This window comes from Ranitomeya imitator, chromosome 3 (genome assembly GCF_032444005.1).
Source record: "Ranitomeya imitator isolate aRanImi1 chromosome 3, aRanImi1.pri, whole genome shotgun sequence".
In the NCBI taxonomy this organism is placed as follows: Eukaryota; Metazoa; Chordata; class Amphibia; order Anura; family Dendrobatidae; genus Ranitomeya; species Ranitomeya imitator.
The window spans coordinates 131,821,530-131,837,640 of NC_091284.1; the positions used below are offsets into that span (position 1 = coordinate 131,821,530).

The window sequence follows — 16,111 nt, forward strand, 5'->3', positions numbered from 1 at the left end:
AAAACAGAAATGTAACCATAAATTTTCTTATGCAATTTCTCCTGAATACGCCAATACCCCATATGTGGGGGTAAACCACTTTTTGGGCGCACCGCAGAACTTGGAAGTGAAGGAGCGCCGTTTGACTTTTTCAATGCAGAATTGGCTGGAATTGAGATCGGACGCCATGTCACGTTTAGAGAGCCCCTGATGTGCCTAAACAGTAGAAACCCCCCACAAGTGACACCATTTTGGAAACTAGACCCCTTAAGGAACTTATTTAGATGTGTGGTGAGCACTTTAAACCCCCAGGTGCTTCACAGAAGTTTATAACGTAGAGCCGTGAAAATAAAAAAAAAATGCATTTTTTCTACAACAATGATCTTTTTGCCCCCCAATTTTTATTTTCACAAGGGTAACAGGAAAAATTAGACCACAACAGTTGTTGTGCAATTTCTCCTGAGTACGTCAATACCCCATATGTGGGGGTAAACCACTGTTTGGGCGCACCGCAGAGCTTGGAAGAGAAGGAGTGCCGTTTTACTTTTTCAATGTAGAATTGGCTGGAATTGAGATCGGACGCCAAGTCGCGTTTGGAGAGCCCCTGATGTGCCTAAACAGTAGAAACCCCCCACAAGTGACCCCATTTTGGAAACTAGACCCCCCATGGAACTTATCTAGATGTGTGGTGAGAACTTTGAATGCCCAAGTGCTTCACAGAAGTTTAGAATGCAGAGTCGTGAAAATAAAAAATATTTTTTTTCCCACAAAAAAGATTTTTTAGCCCCCAAGATTTTATTTTCACAAGGGTAACAAGAGAAATCGGACACCAAAAGTTGTTATCCAATTTGTCCTGAGTATGCTGGTACCCCATATGTGGGGGTAAACCACTGTTTGGGCGCATGGCAGAGCTCGGAAGGGAGGGAGCACCATTTGACTTTTTGAGCGCAAAATTGGCTGTCGTGTTTGGAGACCCTCTGATGTACCTAAACAGTGGAAACCCCCCAATTCTAGCTCCAACCCTAACCCCAACACACCCCTAACCCTAATCCCAACCCATAATCCTAATCACTAAGCCTAACGATAATCACAACCCTTACCCCAAAACAACCCTAATGTCAACCCTAACCATAACCCTTATCAAAACCCTAAATCCAACACACCCCTAATCCTAATCTCAACCTTAACCTCAAACCTAACCCTAATCCCAATACACCCCTAATCCCAACCCTAACCTTAACCCTAATCCCAAACCTAACGCCAACCCTAACCCTAATACCAACCCTAATCCAAACCCTAACCCTCATCCCAACTCTAACCCTAACTTTAGCCCCAACCCTAGCCCTAACTTTAGCCCCTACCCTAACCCTAAGGCTACTTTCACACTCGCGTCGTTTGGCATCCGTCGCAATCCGTCATTTTGGACAAAAAACGGATCCTGCAAATGTGCCCGCAGGATGCGTTTTTTCCCCATAGACTTGTATTGCCGACGGATCGTGACGGATGGCCACATGTCGCGTCCGTCGTGCACTGGATCAGTTGTGTTTTGGCGGACCGTCGGCACAAAAAAAGTTCAATGTAACATTTTTTTGTACGTCGCGTCCGCCATTTCTGACCGCGCATGCATGGCCGTAACTCCGCCCCTCCTCCCCAGGACATAGATTGGGCAGCGGATGCGTTGAAAAACTACATCCGCTGCCTACGTTGTGCACAATTTTCACAACGTGCGTCGGTATGTCGGGCCGACGCATTGCGACGGCCCCGTACCGACGTAAGTGTGAAAGAAGCCTAACCCTAAATTTAGCCCCAACCCTAACCCTAAATTTAGCCCCAACCCTAAATTTAGCCCCAACCCTAACCCTAAATTTAGCCCCAACCCGAACCCTAAATTTAGCCCCAACCCGAACCCTAACTGTAGCCTTAACCCTAGCCCCAACCCTAATCCTAGCCCTAACCCTAATTTTAGCCCCAACTGCTCTTCTCCTGCCAGCCAGCAGATGGCGACAGATGGTAGGCGCACTGCGCAAGCGCCCGCCATTTTATTTTGCCATGAAGACGCCGGAGGCCAGGAGGAGCAGCAGGAGGACCCAGGGACACCGGTAAGTATGGCAGGGTCCCCGAATCCCCCTATTTCTCTGTCCTCTGATGTGCGATCACATCAGAGGACAGAGAATTACACATTACTTTTTTTTTTTTGCGGTCGCCGGTAAACAGTTAATTACCGGCGATCGCAAAACAGGGGTTGGTAAAACCGACCCCGATCATGTTCTTTGGGGTCTCGGCTACCCCCGGCAGCCGAGACCCCAAAGATTCTACCGGTGCCGGAAAAAGATGGCGGCGCCCATCGGGAGCCACGAGGAGCACCGGGGGAGACAGGCAAGTATTGGGGGGCTACCTGGGACCCCATTTCTCTGTCCTCTGATGTGCGATCACATCGGAGGATAGAGAAATTAAAAAGAATTCGCGTTTTTTTTTTTTTTTGCGATCGCCGGTAAACGGTTAATTACCGGTGATCGCAAAAGCCGGGTCGGTAAAATCCGACCCGAATCATGTTCTCTGGGGTCTCGGCTACCCCCGGCAGCCGAGACCCCGGAGAAAATCGTACTCTGGGGGGCGCTATTTACTTTTTCCACAATGCCGTTAATTAACGGCGCTGTGGTTTAAGTACCCTTAGCGGCCGCCATTAAAAGGCGTATCGGCGGTCGTTAAGGGGTTAAATCATTTTTGGCCCATTTTACTTTAGGAAAACAAGCTGCTTAATAATTCTGCACATCTTGATAAAGGGTATTTATATTCTTAGGCCGCACCTTCCTCGTTACACACATACACATCTGATCTGTTCTTCCAAAAAAAGACTCAAGTTTATACAACTCAGAGTTGGTAAATCTGCATAAAAATGATGATATGGTCAAAATACTCACTTGCCAAATAATGGTGCACACAATGAATGTGCTGTTTGGGAAGGGGAAAATGAGCATATAATGTGACCACTGATTGACTGCCTTGTGATTGTCGGAAATTACAGCCCCGACGTTACAGGAGCGGCGTCTGACAAGGGGGATAATTATGTTATTTTACTGCACATGGAACACACTAGTTGTGAATAATGTGGTGTATAGTAATTTACAGCCCCATAATGCAATCTTACCGTTTCATGTTTTTTTGACGATTTCTTTTTCCCTCCATCTTTCCACAATGACTCTAAAGTAACAAGTCCTTGAAGACTCCAGTCATATAAGACTGTACCGGTATCCTTGAAAAGAAACAGTGTGATTATTAATAAAACATTATGGAGTGTGCATTTTACTAGGAAATTTTTCTTCATTAATCTTCGACTAATATATTAGGAAATTGCCCTTATTCTTCAAAAAGCAAAGATACAATTAAGTAATACAGGAGGGGGGTAAAAGGGGAATCCAATGCACAAATTTATAGGAATACATCTGCCATTAATCACAGCCCTGACGGTGCACCAGGACATAGCGTCCATATCTTATACAAATGTTATACATATGATTTACATATCATCTTCAAACTGCTTAGTCACATGAGGCCTAATTTACTAAGACGTGAACAGCTTTTGTTTGCAAAAATATAAAGTAGGATGAAAATAAAACGTATGGCTATATGACTAGGCCTCATTTAGGTAACTGCTGTCTTTTTTTTACTGTAGAGGCTACTTGAACTACAATGAAGGGTCTACCAATTGGGCATGTATATGGGTGTCGGGAGAATGTAGGACAACCGCTAATGGAGGAGTATAGGAACATAAAGGCTTTGTTTTCACGATGAGTATTTGATGTTGCAGATTTTATGTACATTAGGTAAATTCGATTAACTTTTGAGTGCAATTTTCTTACAATAATTTTTATTGCATTTTTTTCACTGGCAGTTTTATTCTCAGTTTGATATGTCATGTTTTAAATTATGAAAAAAATGCAAGAGCGCAATAGGGTCGTATCCACATAAATAAATGATAAAGAATTAATAGAATTGCTCACCTAATAGGGTTGTGTGAGACAACACCTAAAAAGCTTGGAATCCAGATGCTGCAGATTCCTGGGTATATAATAGGTGGCGGGAATGGAAGTTGTTCTGCGCTCTTTGGAGTCACGACAAACCAATAATAGGGATAAAAATGCAAGTTTAATGTCTACGAGTTTCAAGGTCCACCGACTCCTTCTTCAGGACAACAATACATTCATGGTTATGCACGGTTATGTACGGTTGTCCTGAGGAAGGAGCCTGTGGACTCTGAAACGCATAGACATTAAACTTGCAATTTCATCCCTAGTATTGGTTTGTTGTGACTCCATAGAGCGCAGAACAACTTCCATTCCCGGCACCTATTTATGTTTTACATTAGGCTGCTTTGTTTTTGATACTTTGGAAAAACTGTATTGATACATGCATGGATTCAAATGCGTTTAGCGTGTTTCTGCAGTGGAAACCCACTAAAATAAATATTTGTTTCTTATGTCACAATAGGTACTGCAACCCAATGGGTGGTCAGTCAGCGGACGGCACAACACACTCACACAACAGGATGGTATTGGGTAGAGGAAGGCCCTACAGATAGGGAAATGGTCACCACCTGAGCCTGTCCCTGCACTCCCCTAACGCCCTAAGCGGGTCTCCCCCCCCCTGCCGCCGTCACAAACCTAAGTCCCTCATTGTCACCTAATACTGCCCTGGCCAGTGCACTGGCCGGCAAGGGGCACTAGCCTCACCACTGCAGATAATACCATACAGGGGACAGTGACAAACACCAAAGGGACAAAGTGAAAATACAGCACTTATCTTCCAGACACCGCTGCCAAGCTCCACACTGCAGATAGCACAGCAACAGGACTCCAAACACCTGAAGTTGATGACACCAGAGAGCTGCTCCTGCAAGGCTGGTCTCCAAAGATAAACTCTATCACCAACAGTCAGCTGATGCATCAGGTGACCATTTAAAGGATGGTGGCAGTGGTCACCACCACATCAGCTGCCCAGCAATACTGCAGTTACACCAGATTGCCAGCGCGGGGCAAAAATGGACAGTAACCCCCGATGAACTATAAGGAAGAAAGCTACATTTAAACAAAGTGGATCCAGAGCTGCCACAAATCCAAAAATGGATCGTGACATTTTACCTATAGAATTGCCGCATCTAATGCAATTCCATGAGAAAAATTCACATAGAAAACTCAGAAAGTTACTTGCTGTGAATTTCATCCTCCTCTATTACTAAGCAATGACTAGGGTGAAATATGCAATGAAAATCCACGCAAGAATAATCACGCTGCAAATTTGAGATCCCCACTAAGTTTTTATTTTTGTGCAGATTTTTTTTTTGTTTTACACGTGATTGGATTTTGAAAAACCCATTTACTTGCATTGTACTGTAACTTTTGTGGCTTTGCTGTGCGGAATCTGCACCTCAAATCTGCTGTGTGTGAACTTGGCTTTATGCCTCATGCACATGGGCGTATTGTGGCTACATAGAACATCGGAGTTATACCGAACTATGGTACGACATCTAGGTTGCTCTACAATACTTATGTATGCATCTGATTTCATAAAGATGCAAGAGTATGTTCTCATTTAAATGGGAAAACTAATATAACCTTCTCCATTGAATGATGTAATACTGAGCTATTCTGCCATGGAAGGAGGAGAGAATAAACCTGTAATATCATGCTGTTCAGATGTACCATATGTGGCACATGAAGAGCCCATGTTTATGAAGTACACTTTGTGACAATGAATAACCTCTGTATAACTTAAAGGGATGATCCGGGACTTCAGTTATGCTTTCTTATAAGAACTGACAGGCAGGTACTCGCTAATCACATCCCTGTTCTGCCCAGCCATGATTTCTGCTGGCTCAGATGGTTACTCTCCTGCTTCATTTCACCATTGGACAACAGAGCAGCGTCTTCTTTTCTAGTCTTTTCTGTCAACGGGGAGTTACTGCCGATGTCATGCTGATTGACAGCCAGCTCCTTGCAGTTGGGCAGCGGGAACATGGCTGTCAATCAGCATGACGTTGGCACAGAAACACCGTAAACAGAGCAGAATGGAGAGGAAGAGAAGATGCTGCTCTGTCGACATGTCATCACTGGAAGCGGGAGAATCACAGTCAGGAGCGGTCTGTGACCACTCTAAGTAGATGGAGATCATCGCTGTGTAGAACAGGCGGGTATATAGTAACTACCTGTCTGTAAGTCTAACAGGCAAAAATAACTAAAATCCCAGATAACCCCTTTAATTCTACTTAGGTCATACAATGTGACACAGATCAACAAATACTGCATGCGTGGCCAGATGATTTCTGGTAAATGCATACATATGCCGGAAAAAGAACTTCCCTTTTTCAGTAATGCAATTCAGTTTCTGTTTGTATTTTATGTCACACAGACAGACATGATGGTGAAAAGTCTGTGAGGACAGCCCATGTATGATCACTGCTATTCATCTTTGTCTTTTGCACCACAATCTTCTACGATATATTAGATTACTATATAGTTAAATCACACAACACAATATAGAGGTTTGCAAACCAGTAATTTAGTTTACTGGGCTTGGATTTCCTTATATTTCAAGAAATCTAAACATTCTGCGCCGTAAGAAATTAAATGCCCGATTAGGTTCTGACAAATGATTTAAGTAATATTAAATTGACTGTCAATTAAGCAGGGCATGAACAAAATGCCACTGAACAAACAGCGCTTTCTTCCAGCGGATGAGACAATTAGTATTTTGTCTGTTGGCACAAAGTTCTCTTCATTCTGTATGAATGGGCTGTAGGAAAACCCACTTGGAGCTGGAAAAAGCAAAGCAATAATCAGCCCAAGTCTCCATATCTAACTAAGTCATATGGGAAGCTTCACTCATTCATACTGTGTCTACATGAAAATCTAGAAATAAAAACTTAAGAGTAAATTTACCACATGGAGCACAAAGCTAAAATTTTATTAAAGTGTGAGACCCTTCTTCAGTCTCTGACCAATCAGGTTGGGGCAAGTATCCAAAAACAAACATCTGTGCAAGCAACACATTTACATGCAATTAATTCTGGGCACAGCTCAATACTCCCTGACTGCTCATCACTATGAATGTGCTGGAAATTGCTCAATAGTGCAGTCACCCAGCACAGCCATTGGGTGAACATCAGACCTGGCCATGATTACATCTGGTAAAACCATGAATCCTATATTATGTTTGCAGCTTACCTTAAAGGGGTTGTCTCATGTTCTTTAACAGGTAAAACTGCAAAGTACTAGTAGAAACAATCAACTTTGCATTTTGCTTGTTATTAAAAATTCTCTCCATTCTCAAAAAAAAAAAGAGGGACTTTTAATTGTACGGTTTACTGTTCATGGCCAAGGTTATCAGTTACCGTTGATAGACATACCATCATCAGTGGAGGCCTCACATGCACACTGCTTACAGCACTTTTCAATAGAGCTTGTAAGCGCTGCTCTGAAGCTGGCCTGATTACCGGACCGCACTGTTCGCTCCAGATCAAGTCAATTTCAGTGCACCCTGTTGTGAATTCTGCTTTTGGGTTCCCTACAGTGGTTGTAGGTGGGAATGAAGTTGTCCCTGAGTCACAGTCCTGGCCAGGTGTATCTGCTGATTGCAGTTCTGACTGGGATATTTAGGTGTGCAGGATTCATTAGTCCTTGCCAGTTGTCCATGGTTCTGGGAGGTTTTGGATCTTTGTCTGGTTCCTCCAGCCTTGCTGCCATTTCAGCAAAGGTAAGTGTCTGGTTTTTGTTTCTGTGGCACACATGCTGTGTGCTTAATAATTCTGTGCTATTCATTTGTTTTCTCTTGTCCAGCTTAGATTGAGTCAGTGTTTTTCACTGTCTTGCTGGATTCTCTGGAGTTGCAGATATACGCTCCACATCTTTAGTTAGATGGTGGAGTTTTTTGTATTTTCTGCTGTGGATATTTTTGGAAGGGTTTTAACCCCTTCCCGACCTTTGACGCATACGCTGCGTCATGAAAGTCGGTGCCATTCCGACCCATGACGCAGCATATGCGTCATGGAAAGATCGCGTCCCTGCAGGCCGGGTGAAAGGGTTAACTCCCATTTCACCCGATCTGCAGGGACAGGGGGAGTGGTAGTTTAGCCCAGGGGGGGTGGCTTCACCCCCTCGTGGCTACGATCGCTCTGATTGGCTGTTGAAAGTGAAACTGCCAATCAGAGCGATTTGTAATATTTCACCTAAAAAAACTGGTGAAATATTACAATCCAGCCATGGCCGATGCTGCAATATCATCGGCCATGGCTGGAAACACTTATGTGCACCCACCCCACCCCTCCGATCGCCCCCCCAGCCCCCCGATCTGTGGTCCGCTCCCCTCCGTCCTGTGCTCCGCTCCCCCGTCCTCCTGTCCGCTTCCCCCGTGCACCAATCACACCCCCCGCGCTTCAATCAAACCCCCCCGCACTCCGATCCCCCCCCGCACACAGCGACCCCCCCCCGTGCTCCGATCCACCCCCCCCGCACAGCGATCCCTCACCCCGTGCTCCAATCCTCCCCCGTGCTCCAATCCACCCCCCCCCATGCTCCGATCCACCCCCCCGTGCTCCGACGCCCCCCCGTGCCCTGATCTCCCCCCCCTTATACTTACCTAGCCGCCCGAGGTCCGTCCGTCTTCTTTCCTGGGCGCCGCCATCTTCCAAAATGGCGGGCGCATTTGCAGTGCGCCCGCCGAATCTGCCGGCCGGCAGATTCGTTCCAGAGTGAATTTTGATCACTGAGATATAACCTATCTCAGTGATCAAAATAAAAAAAATAGTAAATGACCCCCCCCTTTGTCACCCCCATAGATAGGGACAATAAAAAAAATAAAGAATTTTTTTTTTTTTCACTAAGGTTGGGGTAAGAACTAGGGTTAGGGTTAGGGGTAGGGTTAGGGGTAGGGCTAGGGTTAGGGCTAGGGTTTCGGTATGTGCACACGTATTCTGGTCCTATGTGGATTTTTCCGCAGCGGATTTGAAAAATCCACAGTGCTAAACCGCTGCCGATTTATCGTGGATTTACCGCGGTTTTTCTGCGCATTTCACTGCGGTTTTACAACTGCGATTTTCTATTGGAGCAGTTGTGAAACCGCTGCGGAATCCGCAGAAAGAAGTGACATGCTGCGGAACGTAAACCGCTGCGTTTCCGTGCAGTTTTTCCGCAGCATGTGTACAGCGATTTTTGGTTCCCATAGGTTCACATTGAACTGTAAACTCATGGGAAACTGCTGCGGATCCGCAGCATTTTCTGCAGCGTGTGCACATACGTTTAGAATTAGGCTATGTGCACACGGTGCGGATTTGGCTGAGGATCCGCAGCAGTGTTCCATCAGGTTTACAGTACCATGTAAACATATGGAAAACCAAATCCGCTGTGCCCATGGTGCAGAAAATACTGCGCGGGAACGCTGCGTTGTATTTTCCGCAGCATGCCAATTCTTTGTGCGGATTCCGCAGCGTTTTACACCTGTTCCTCAATAGGAATCCACAGGTGAAATCCGCACAAAAAACACTGGAAATCCGCGGAAAATCCGCAGGTAAAACATAGTGCCTTTTACCCGCGGATTTTTCAAAAATGGTGCTGAAAAATCTCATACGAATCCGCAACGTTGGCACATAGCCTTAGGGTTGGGTTGGAATTAGGGTTGTGGTTAGGGGTGTGTTGGGGTTAGGGTTGTGATTAGGGTTACGGCTACAGTTGGAATAAGGGTTAGGGGTGTGTTGGGGTTAGTGTTGGAGGTAGAATTGAGGGGTTTCCACTGTTTAGGCACTTCAGGGGGTCTCCAAACGCAACATGGCGCCACCATTGATTCCAGCCAATCTTGTATTCAAAAATTCAAATGGTGCTCCCTCACTTCCGAACCCCGACGTGTGCCCAAACAGTGGTTTACCCCCACATATGGGGTACCAGCATACTCAGGACAAACTGCGCAACAATTACTGGGGTCCAATTTCTCCTGTTACCCTTGAGAAAATAAAAAATTGCTTGCTAAAACATCATTTTTGAGGAAAGAAAAATGATTTTTTATTTTCACGGCTCTGCGTTGTAAACGTCTGTGAAGCACTTGGGGGTTCAAAGTGCTCACCACATATCTAGATAAGTTCCTTGGGGGGGTCTAGTTTCCAAAATGGGGTCACTTGTGGGGGGTTTCTACTGTTTAGGCACACCAGGGGCTCTGCAAACGCAATGTGACGCCCGCAGACCATTCCATCAAAGTCTGCATTTCAAAAGTCACTACTTCCCTTCTGAGCCCCCACGTGTGCCCAAACAGTGGTTTACCCCCACACATGGGGTATCAGCGTACTCAGGAGAAACTGGACAACAACTTTTGTGGTCCAATTTCTCCTGTAACCCTTGGGAAAATAAAAAATTCTGGGCTAAAAAATTATTTTTGAGGAAAGAAAACGTATTTATTATTTTCACTGCTCTGTGTTATGAACTTCTGTGAAGCACTTGGGGGTTCAAAGTGCTCACCTCACATCTAGATAAGTTCCTTTCGGGGTCTAGTTTCCAAAATGGGGACACTTGTGGGGGGTTTCTACTGTTTAGCCACATCAGGGGCTCTGCAAACGCAACGTGACGCCCACAGAGCATTCCATCAAAGTCTGCATTTCAAAACGTCACTACTTCACTTCCGAGCCCCAGCATGTGCCTAAACAGTGGTTTACCCCCACATATGGGGTATCAGCGTACTCAGGAGAAACTGGACAACAACTTTTGGGGTCAAATTTCTCCTGTTACCCTTGGGAAAATAAAAAATTGCGGGCTAAAATTCATTTTTGAGAAAATAATTTTTTTTTTTATTTTCATGGCTCTGCGTTATAAACTTCTGTGAAGCACTTGAGGGTTCAAAGTGCTCACTACACATCTAGATTAGTTCCTTTGGGGGTCTAGTTTCCAAAATGGGGTAATTTGTGGGGGATCTCCAATGTTTAGGCACACAGGGGCTCTCCAAACGCGACAAGGTGTCCGCTAATGATTGGAGATAATTTTCCATTTAAAAAGCCAAATGGCGTGCCTTCCCTTCTGAGCCCTGCCGTGCGCCCAAACAGTGGTTTACCCCCACATATGGGGTATCTGCATACTCAGGACAAACTGGACAACAACATTTGTGGTCCAATTTCTCCTATTACCATTGGCAAAATAGGAAATTCCAGGCTAAAAAATCATTTTTGAGAAAAGAAAAATTATTTTTTATTTTCATGGCTCTGCATTATAAACTTCTGTGAAGCACCTGGGGGTTTAAAGTGCTCAGTATGCATCTAGATAAGTTCCTTGGGGGGTCTAGTTTCCAAAATGGGGTCACTTGTGGGGGAGCTCCATTGCATAGGCACACAGGGGCTCTCCAAATGCGACATGGTGTCCGCTAACAATTGGAGCTAACTTTCCATTCAAAAAGTTAAAAGGCGCGCCTTCCCTTCCGAGCCCTGCCGTGTGCCCAAACAGTGGTTTACCCCCACATATGAGGTATCGGCGTACTCGGGAGAAATTGCTCAACAAATTTTAGGATCCATTTTATCCTATTGCCCATGTGAAAATGAAAAAATTGAGGCGAAAATAAATTTTTTGTGAAAAAAAAAGTACTTTTTCATTTTTACGGATCAATTTGTGAAGCACCTGAGGGTTTAAAGTGCTCACTAGGCATCTAGATAAGTTCCTTGGGGGGTCCAGTTTCCAAAATGGGGTCACTTGTGGGGGAGCTCCAATGTTTAAGCACACAGGGTCTCTCCAAACGCGACATGGTGTCCGCTAACGATGGAGATAATTTTTCATTCAAAAAGTCAAATGGCGCTCCTTCCCTTCCGAGCCTTACCATGTGCCCAAACAGTGGTTTACCCCCACATGTGAAGTATCGGTGTACTCAGGAGAAATTGCCAAACAAATTTTAGGATCCATTTTATCCTGTTGTCCATGTGAAAATGAAAAAATTGAGGTTAAAAGAATTTTTTTGTGAAAAAAAAGTACTTTTTCATTTTTACGGATCAATTTGTGAAGCACCTGGGGGTTTAAAGGGCTCACTATGCATCTAGATAAGTTCCTTGGGGCGTCTAGTTTCCAAAATGGGGTCACTTGTGGGGGAGCTCCAATTTTTAGGCACACGGGGGCTCTCCAAATGTGACATGGTGTCCGCTAAAGAGTGCAGCCAATTTTTCATTCAAAAAGTCAAATGGCGCTCCTTCCCTTCCAAGCCCTGCCGTGCGCCCAAACAGTGGTTTACCCCCACATATGAGGTATCAGCGTACTCAGGACAAATTGGACAACAACTTACGTGGTTCAGTTTCTCCTTTTACCATTGGGAAAATAAAAAAATTGTTGCTGAAAAATCATTTTTGCGACTAAAAAGTTAAATGTTCATTTTTTCCTTCCATGTTGCTTCTGCTGCTGTGAAGCACCTGAAGGGTTAATAAACTTCTTGAATGTGGTTTTGTGCACCTTGAGGGGTGCAGTTTTTAGAATGGTGTCACTTTTGGGTATTTTCAGCCATATAGACCCCTCAAACTGACTTCAAATGTGAGGTGGTCCCTAAAAAAAATGGTTTTGTAAATTTCGTTGTAAAAATGAGAAATCGCTGGTCAAATTTTAACCCTTATAACTTCCTAGCAAAAAAAAATTTTGTTTCCAAAATTGTGCTGATGTAAAGTAGACGTGTGGGAAATGTTATTTATTAACTATTTTGTGTCACATAACTCTCTGGTTTAACAGAATAAAAATTCAAAAAGTGAAAATTGCGAAATTTTCAAAATTTTTGCCAAATTTCTGTTTTTATCACAAATAAACACAGAATTTATTGACCTAAATTTACCACTAACATGAAGCCCAATATGTCACGAAAAAACAATCTCAGAACCGCTAGGATCCATTGAAGCGTTCCTGAGTTATTACCTCATGAAGGGACACTGGTCAGAATTGCAAAAAACGGCAAGGTCTTTAAGGTCAAAATAGGCTGGGTCATGAAGGGGTTAATACTGACCGCTTAGTATTCTATCCTATCCTTTCCTATTTTAGCTAGAGTGGCCTCTTTTGCTAAATCCTGTTTCCTGCCTGCGTGTGTCTTTCCTCTACTACTCACAGTCAATTTTTGTGGGGGGCTGCCTATCCTTTGGGGTTCTGCTCTGAGGCAAGGTAGTATTCCTATTTTCATCTATAGGGGTATTTAGTCCTCCGGCTGTGTCGAGGTGTCTAGGATTTGTTAGGCACACCCCACGGCTACTTCTAGTTGCGGTGATTAGTTCAGGATTTGCGGTCAGTATAGTTTCCACCAACTCCAGAGAAAGTTCCATGCGGCTCCAAGGTCACCGGATCATAACAGCACCCATACTCCTCTGATGCTGCAAAGGCAAAGCTTCCGCTACTAGGAGCATCAGAGAGCCCACATTTGCTGCCGGCAGTTTGATGATGCCGCTGGCCCGAACTGTTAATCAAGAAGGAGCACAACGCCCAATGTTGGGGTGCGGTGCACTCCGGCAGAAAAAGTTGAGAAAGATCCTTTAATCTCAAGTGTTTAGCAGAAATCAATATAAATTTATTTTTGATGTCATCTCACACCACAATGCTGGACAAGACTATGTTGGAACCCATCTAAAAGTCTTCCATGTTTGAACGTGGCCTAAGAGTTGTCAGAAGTTCCCCCATTGAAGCTACAGAGTTATGCAGCAATGACAAATGAAAAATGACAAACGTGCAAAACTAAAGTGTGAACGAGACTGAAAACAACTGAATGTCTTATTAGACGTTACATTGTGATCGAGGAATGTCTGTCACTTAGCAATTGCATTTTGCCAAGGGTTAGTTCCACAACTGTATTGTATGTAGAAACTATTTAGGTCTTAGTGTGACATGCTGCCATGGTGCTTTAATATATTGTAATGAACAAAAGGCCGATAAAGTTGCATCTATGAAGGTCATAATACAAGCAAAATGACTAATATACCATTCCTGCCCCCTATCATAACTCAATACAGACATAGCGCTCAGGGATAAGAAGTTACCAATAAAGCATGTCAGCCTTACCTTGGCAACTGTAGCTGCTTGCTGAGGATAATATAGGGAGGCACCAATTCCCATAAACCCAAGTGGATAGATTACTTTTTTTATCCTTGAACCTGTTGGAAAAAGAAACTATATTTCAGATATCCAGTTCCTAGTGGTTGGTGCCATTTGTATAACAGTAGAAATTATCGTTGACATGATATAAATTATAGGGCTGGAGGGAAAAGGTAGTTTCAAATTAATCCCGTAAGATCTGGCCTATTTTAGAACTGAAAGAATGACATCAATGACCGCACAGGAGGCCGATTCCACACCCCAAGACCAGTTCCAGATGTCTACATCTACAGTGCTTGGGTCAGAATACCCGGCCAGATAGTTCAGGTCAGGAGACTTGCCTAACTGCCATATAGGCATATCAGCCTGGCATTCCTATCTGAGCATGGTCCGTACTTCACGGTCGTGTGAAACCAGCCTGATAGGGAGAAAAAAAAATCAAGAGGTAGAAATCCCCTACTCACCCTCCTTGGCCAGTTTGTTCAAAATAACCATTCACACACATATATAGTGCTAAATTGTCATTTGTTACTCTACAGGAATGTATTTGCCAATATTGTCGAAACGTCAGGGAGCTCCCAGCAAAAGGGGAGACCTCTTGCACATGTAAGAGTTGATAAATATATGGGGAAACGTAAAAGCATCCCAAAAATCAATGATAAGATTTTATGTCTTCATGCTGAGCCCCATCCAGGTAGACATTTAGGGAAAGGGAAACTGTAAAAAGAAAGACATGACTATGCAAACATGGCTTGTCAATGCAAGTCCCATTTGCAGCTCTTCAGAATCTCCTACATTATCTTTTCCAAAAGTTGCCTAGCATAAGTAAAAGAAAGGGCAGTAAGTAAGGAAGCCATCATTGAGTATTCCTACCAAATTACCTGTAGGAACTAATTTTACTTTCTTAAATCAACCTCTATGACAGCCCTTCAATACAATGCTGCAATAACAAATAACATGCTAGAGAGTAACCATTGTTTGGAGCGCCTTCCTTCCAAAGGCAAATTATTTTACTGACAACAGATCTTGTGTCTTGAGAAGGTATGAAGCCCACAAACCTGTAAAACTTCATGAGGAAAGTGTTAGCCTTCTCAGCCCAGTAGACAGAAACATCCCTAGTTCAAGAGGTTTTATGGGGAACATGTCACAAGTTTCAAGATGCATGGAACACAGGCAGAAGGAAATAGGAACCAGCTCTCTGTTTGCAAACATTTTTTTGTAAATTTATTATTTTGAATGACAATTTGGCATTTACTTACACGCAGCAGACAAAAATAGTCTTCTTATCCTTGTTGCAAAGGGTGGACTGAAGTAATAACTTGCATCTGGAAGAGTTTTTGCAGACCATTTTCTATAGCTTCCAGAAGTACAGGAGAAGGCAAAATTGTTTTTTTCAGAAGGAATTTTTATTTCTATTGCCCTCTTGGATAGGGTGTACAATCCATTAATTGGATGTCATCTTTTGACATTCTCTGTGAAGTTATTGGGTTCTCCCACTTGGTAACACAACTTTGCATTGCTTTCACCATCTTAGAAGTGCTATTAAGGCAAGATATTCCTTTCCTTGTCCCTTTGGAATAGCTCAATCTTCCCAATTTACTTTTCACTCTGGATTCTTGAGGTTGTAAAAGGAGATTGAACGAGCTTTTCTTCTTAGTATGTTAGGTTCAAGAACAGCTTTCTTTTGGATAGCAAGCTTATCAAGTAACTTGTCTAGAGCCAGTTCTTCACCTTCAAACTGTGTAGTGCAAAGTTTTAACCTTGAAGTTGCGTCCCCCAACCTCATCTTTACCAATAAAGCTTAGCTGTATTTGATGGAACCTTAACAGATACAGATTCCATTCAACCACTGGCTAAAAAACCTAAAGCCTGATAAATAAAGAACTTAATACACATTAGCCTAATATTGGCTGAACCTGCCAATGTTGATGTACTCAACTGACAACCTGATGTGTATGACGGCACCGGCCATTTCATAGTAAGTAAAGATGTCAATTGGGCATGTCCAATTTCGTCTGGCTGCTTTCTCATCGAGTGCACAGTTGTGCTCAACTGAACGAGAGCTC

At 43.7% G+C, this 16,111-nt stretch overlaps 1 protein-coding gene across 1 annotated transcript in view; it reads right to left on the bottom strand.

Annotated features, from left to right (window-relative positions):
- APOO (apolipoprotein O) overlaps positions 1 to 16,111 on the bottom strand; it is a 103,214-nt gene that overhangs the window by 13,584 nt on the left and 73,519 nt on the right. Inside the window, exons 6-7 of the mRNA XM_069761461.1 lie at positions 14,013 to 14,104; positions 3,128 to 3,232 (exon numbers count right to left, since the gene is read on the bottom strand). Coding sequence (XP_069617562.1) covers positions 3,128 to 3,232; positions 14,013 to 14,104 — 197 coding nt within the window. The remainder of the gene's footprint in view (positions 1 to 3,127; positions 3,233 to 14,012; positions 14,105 to 16,111) is intronic.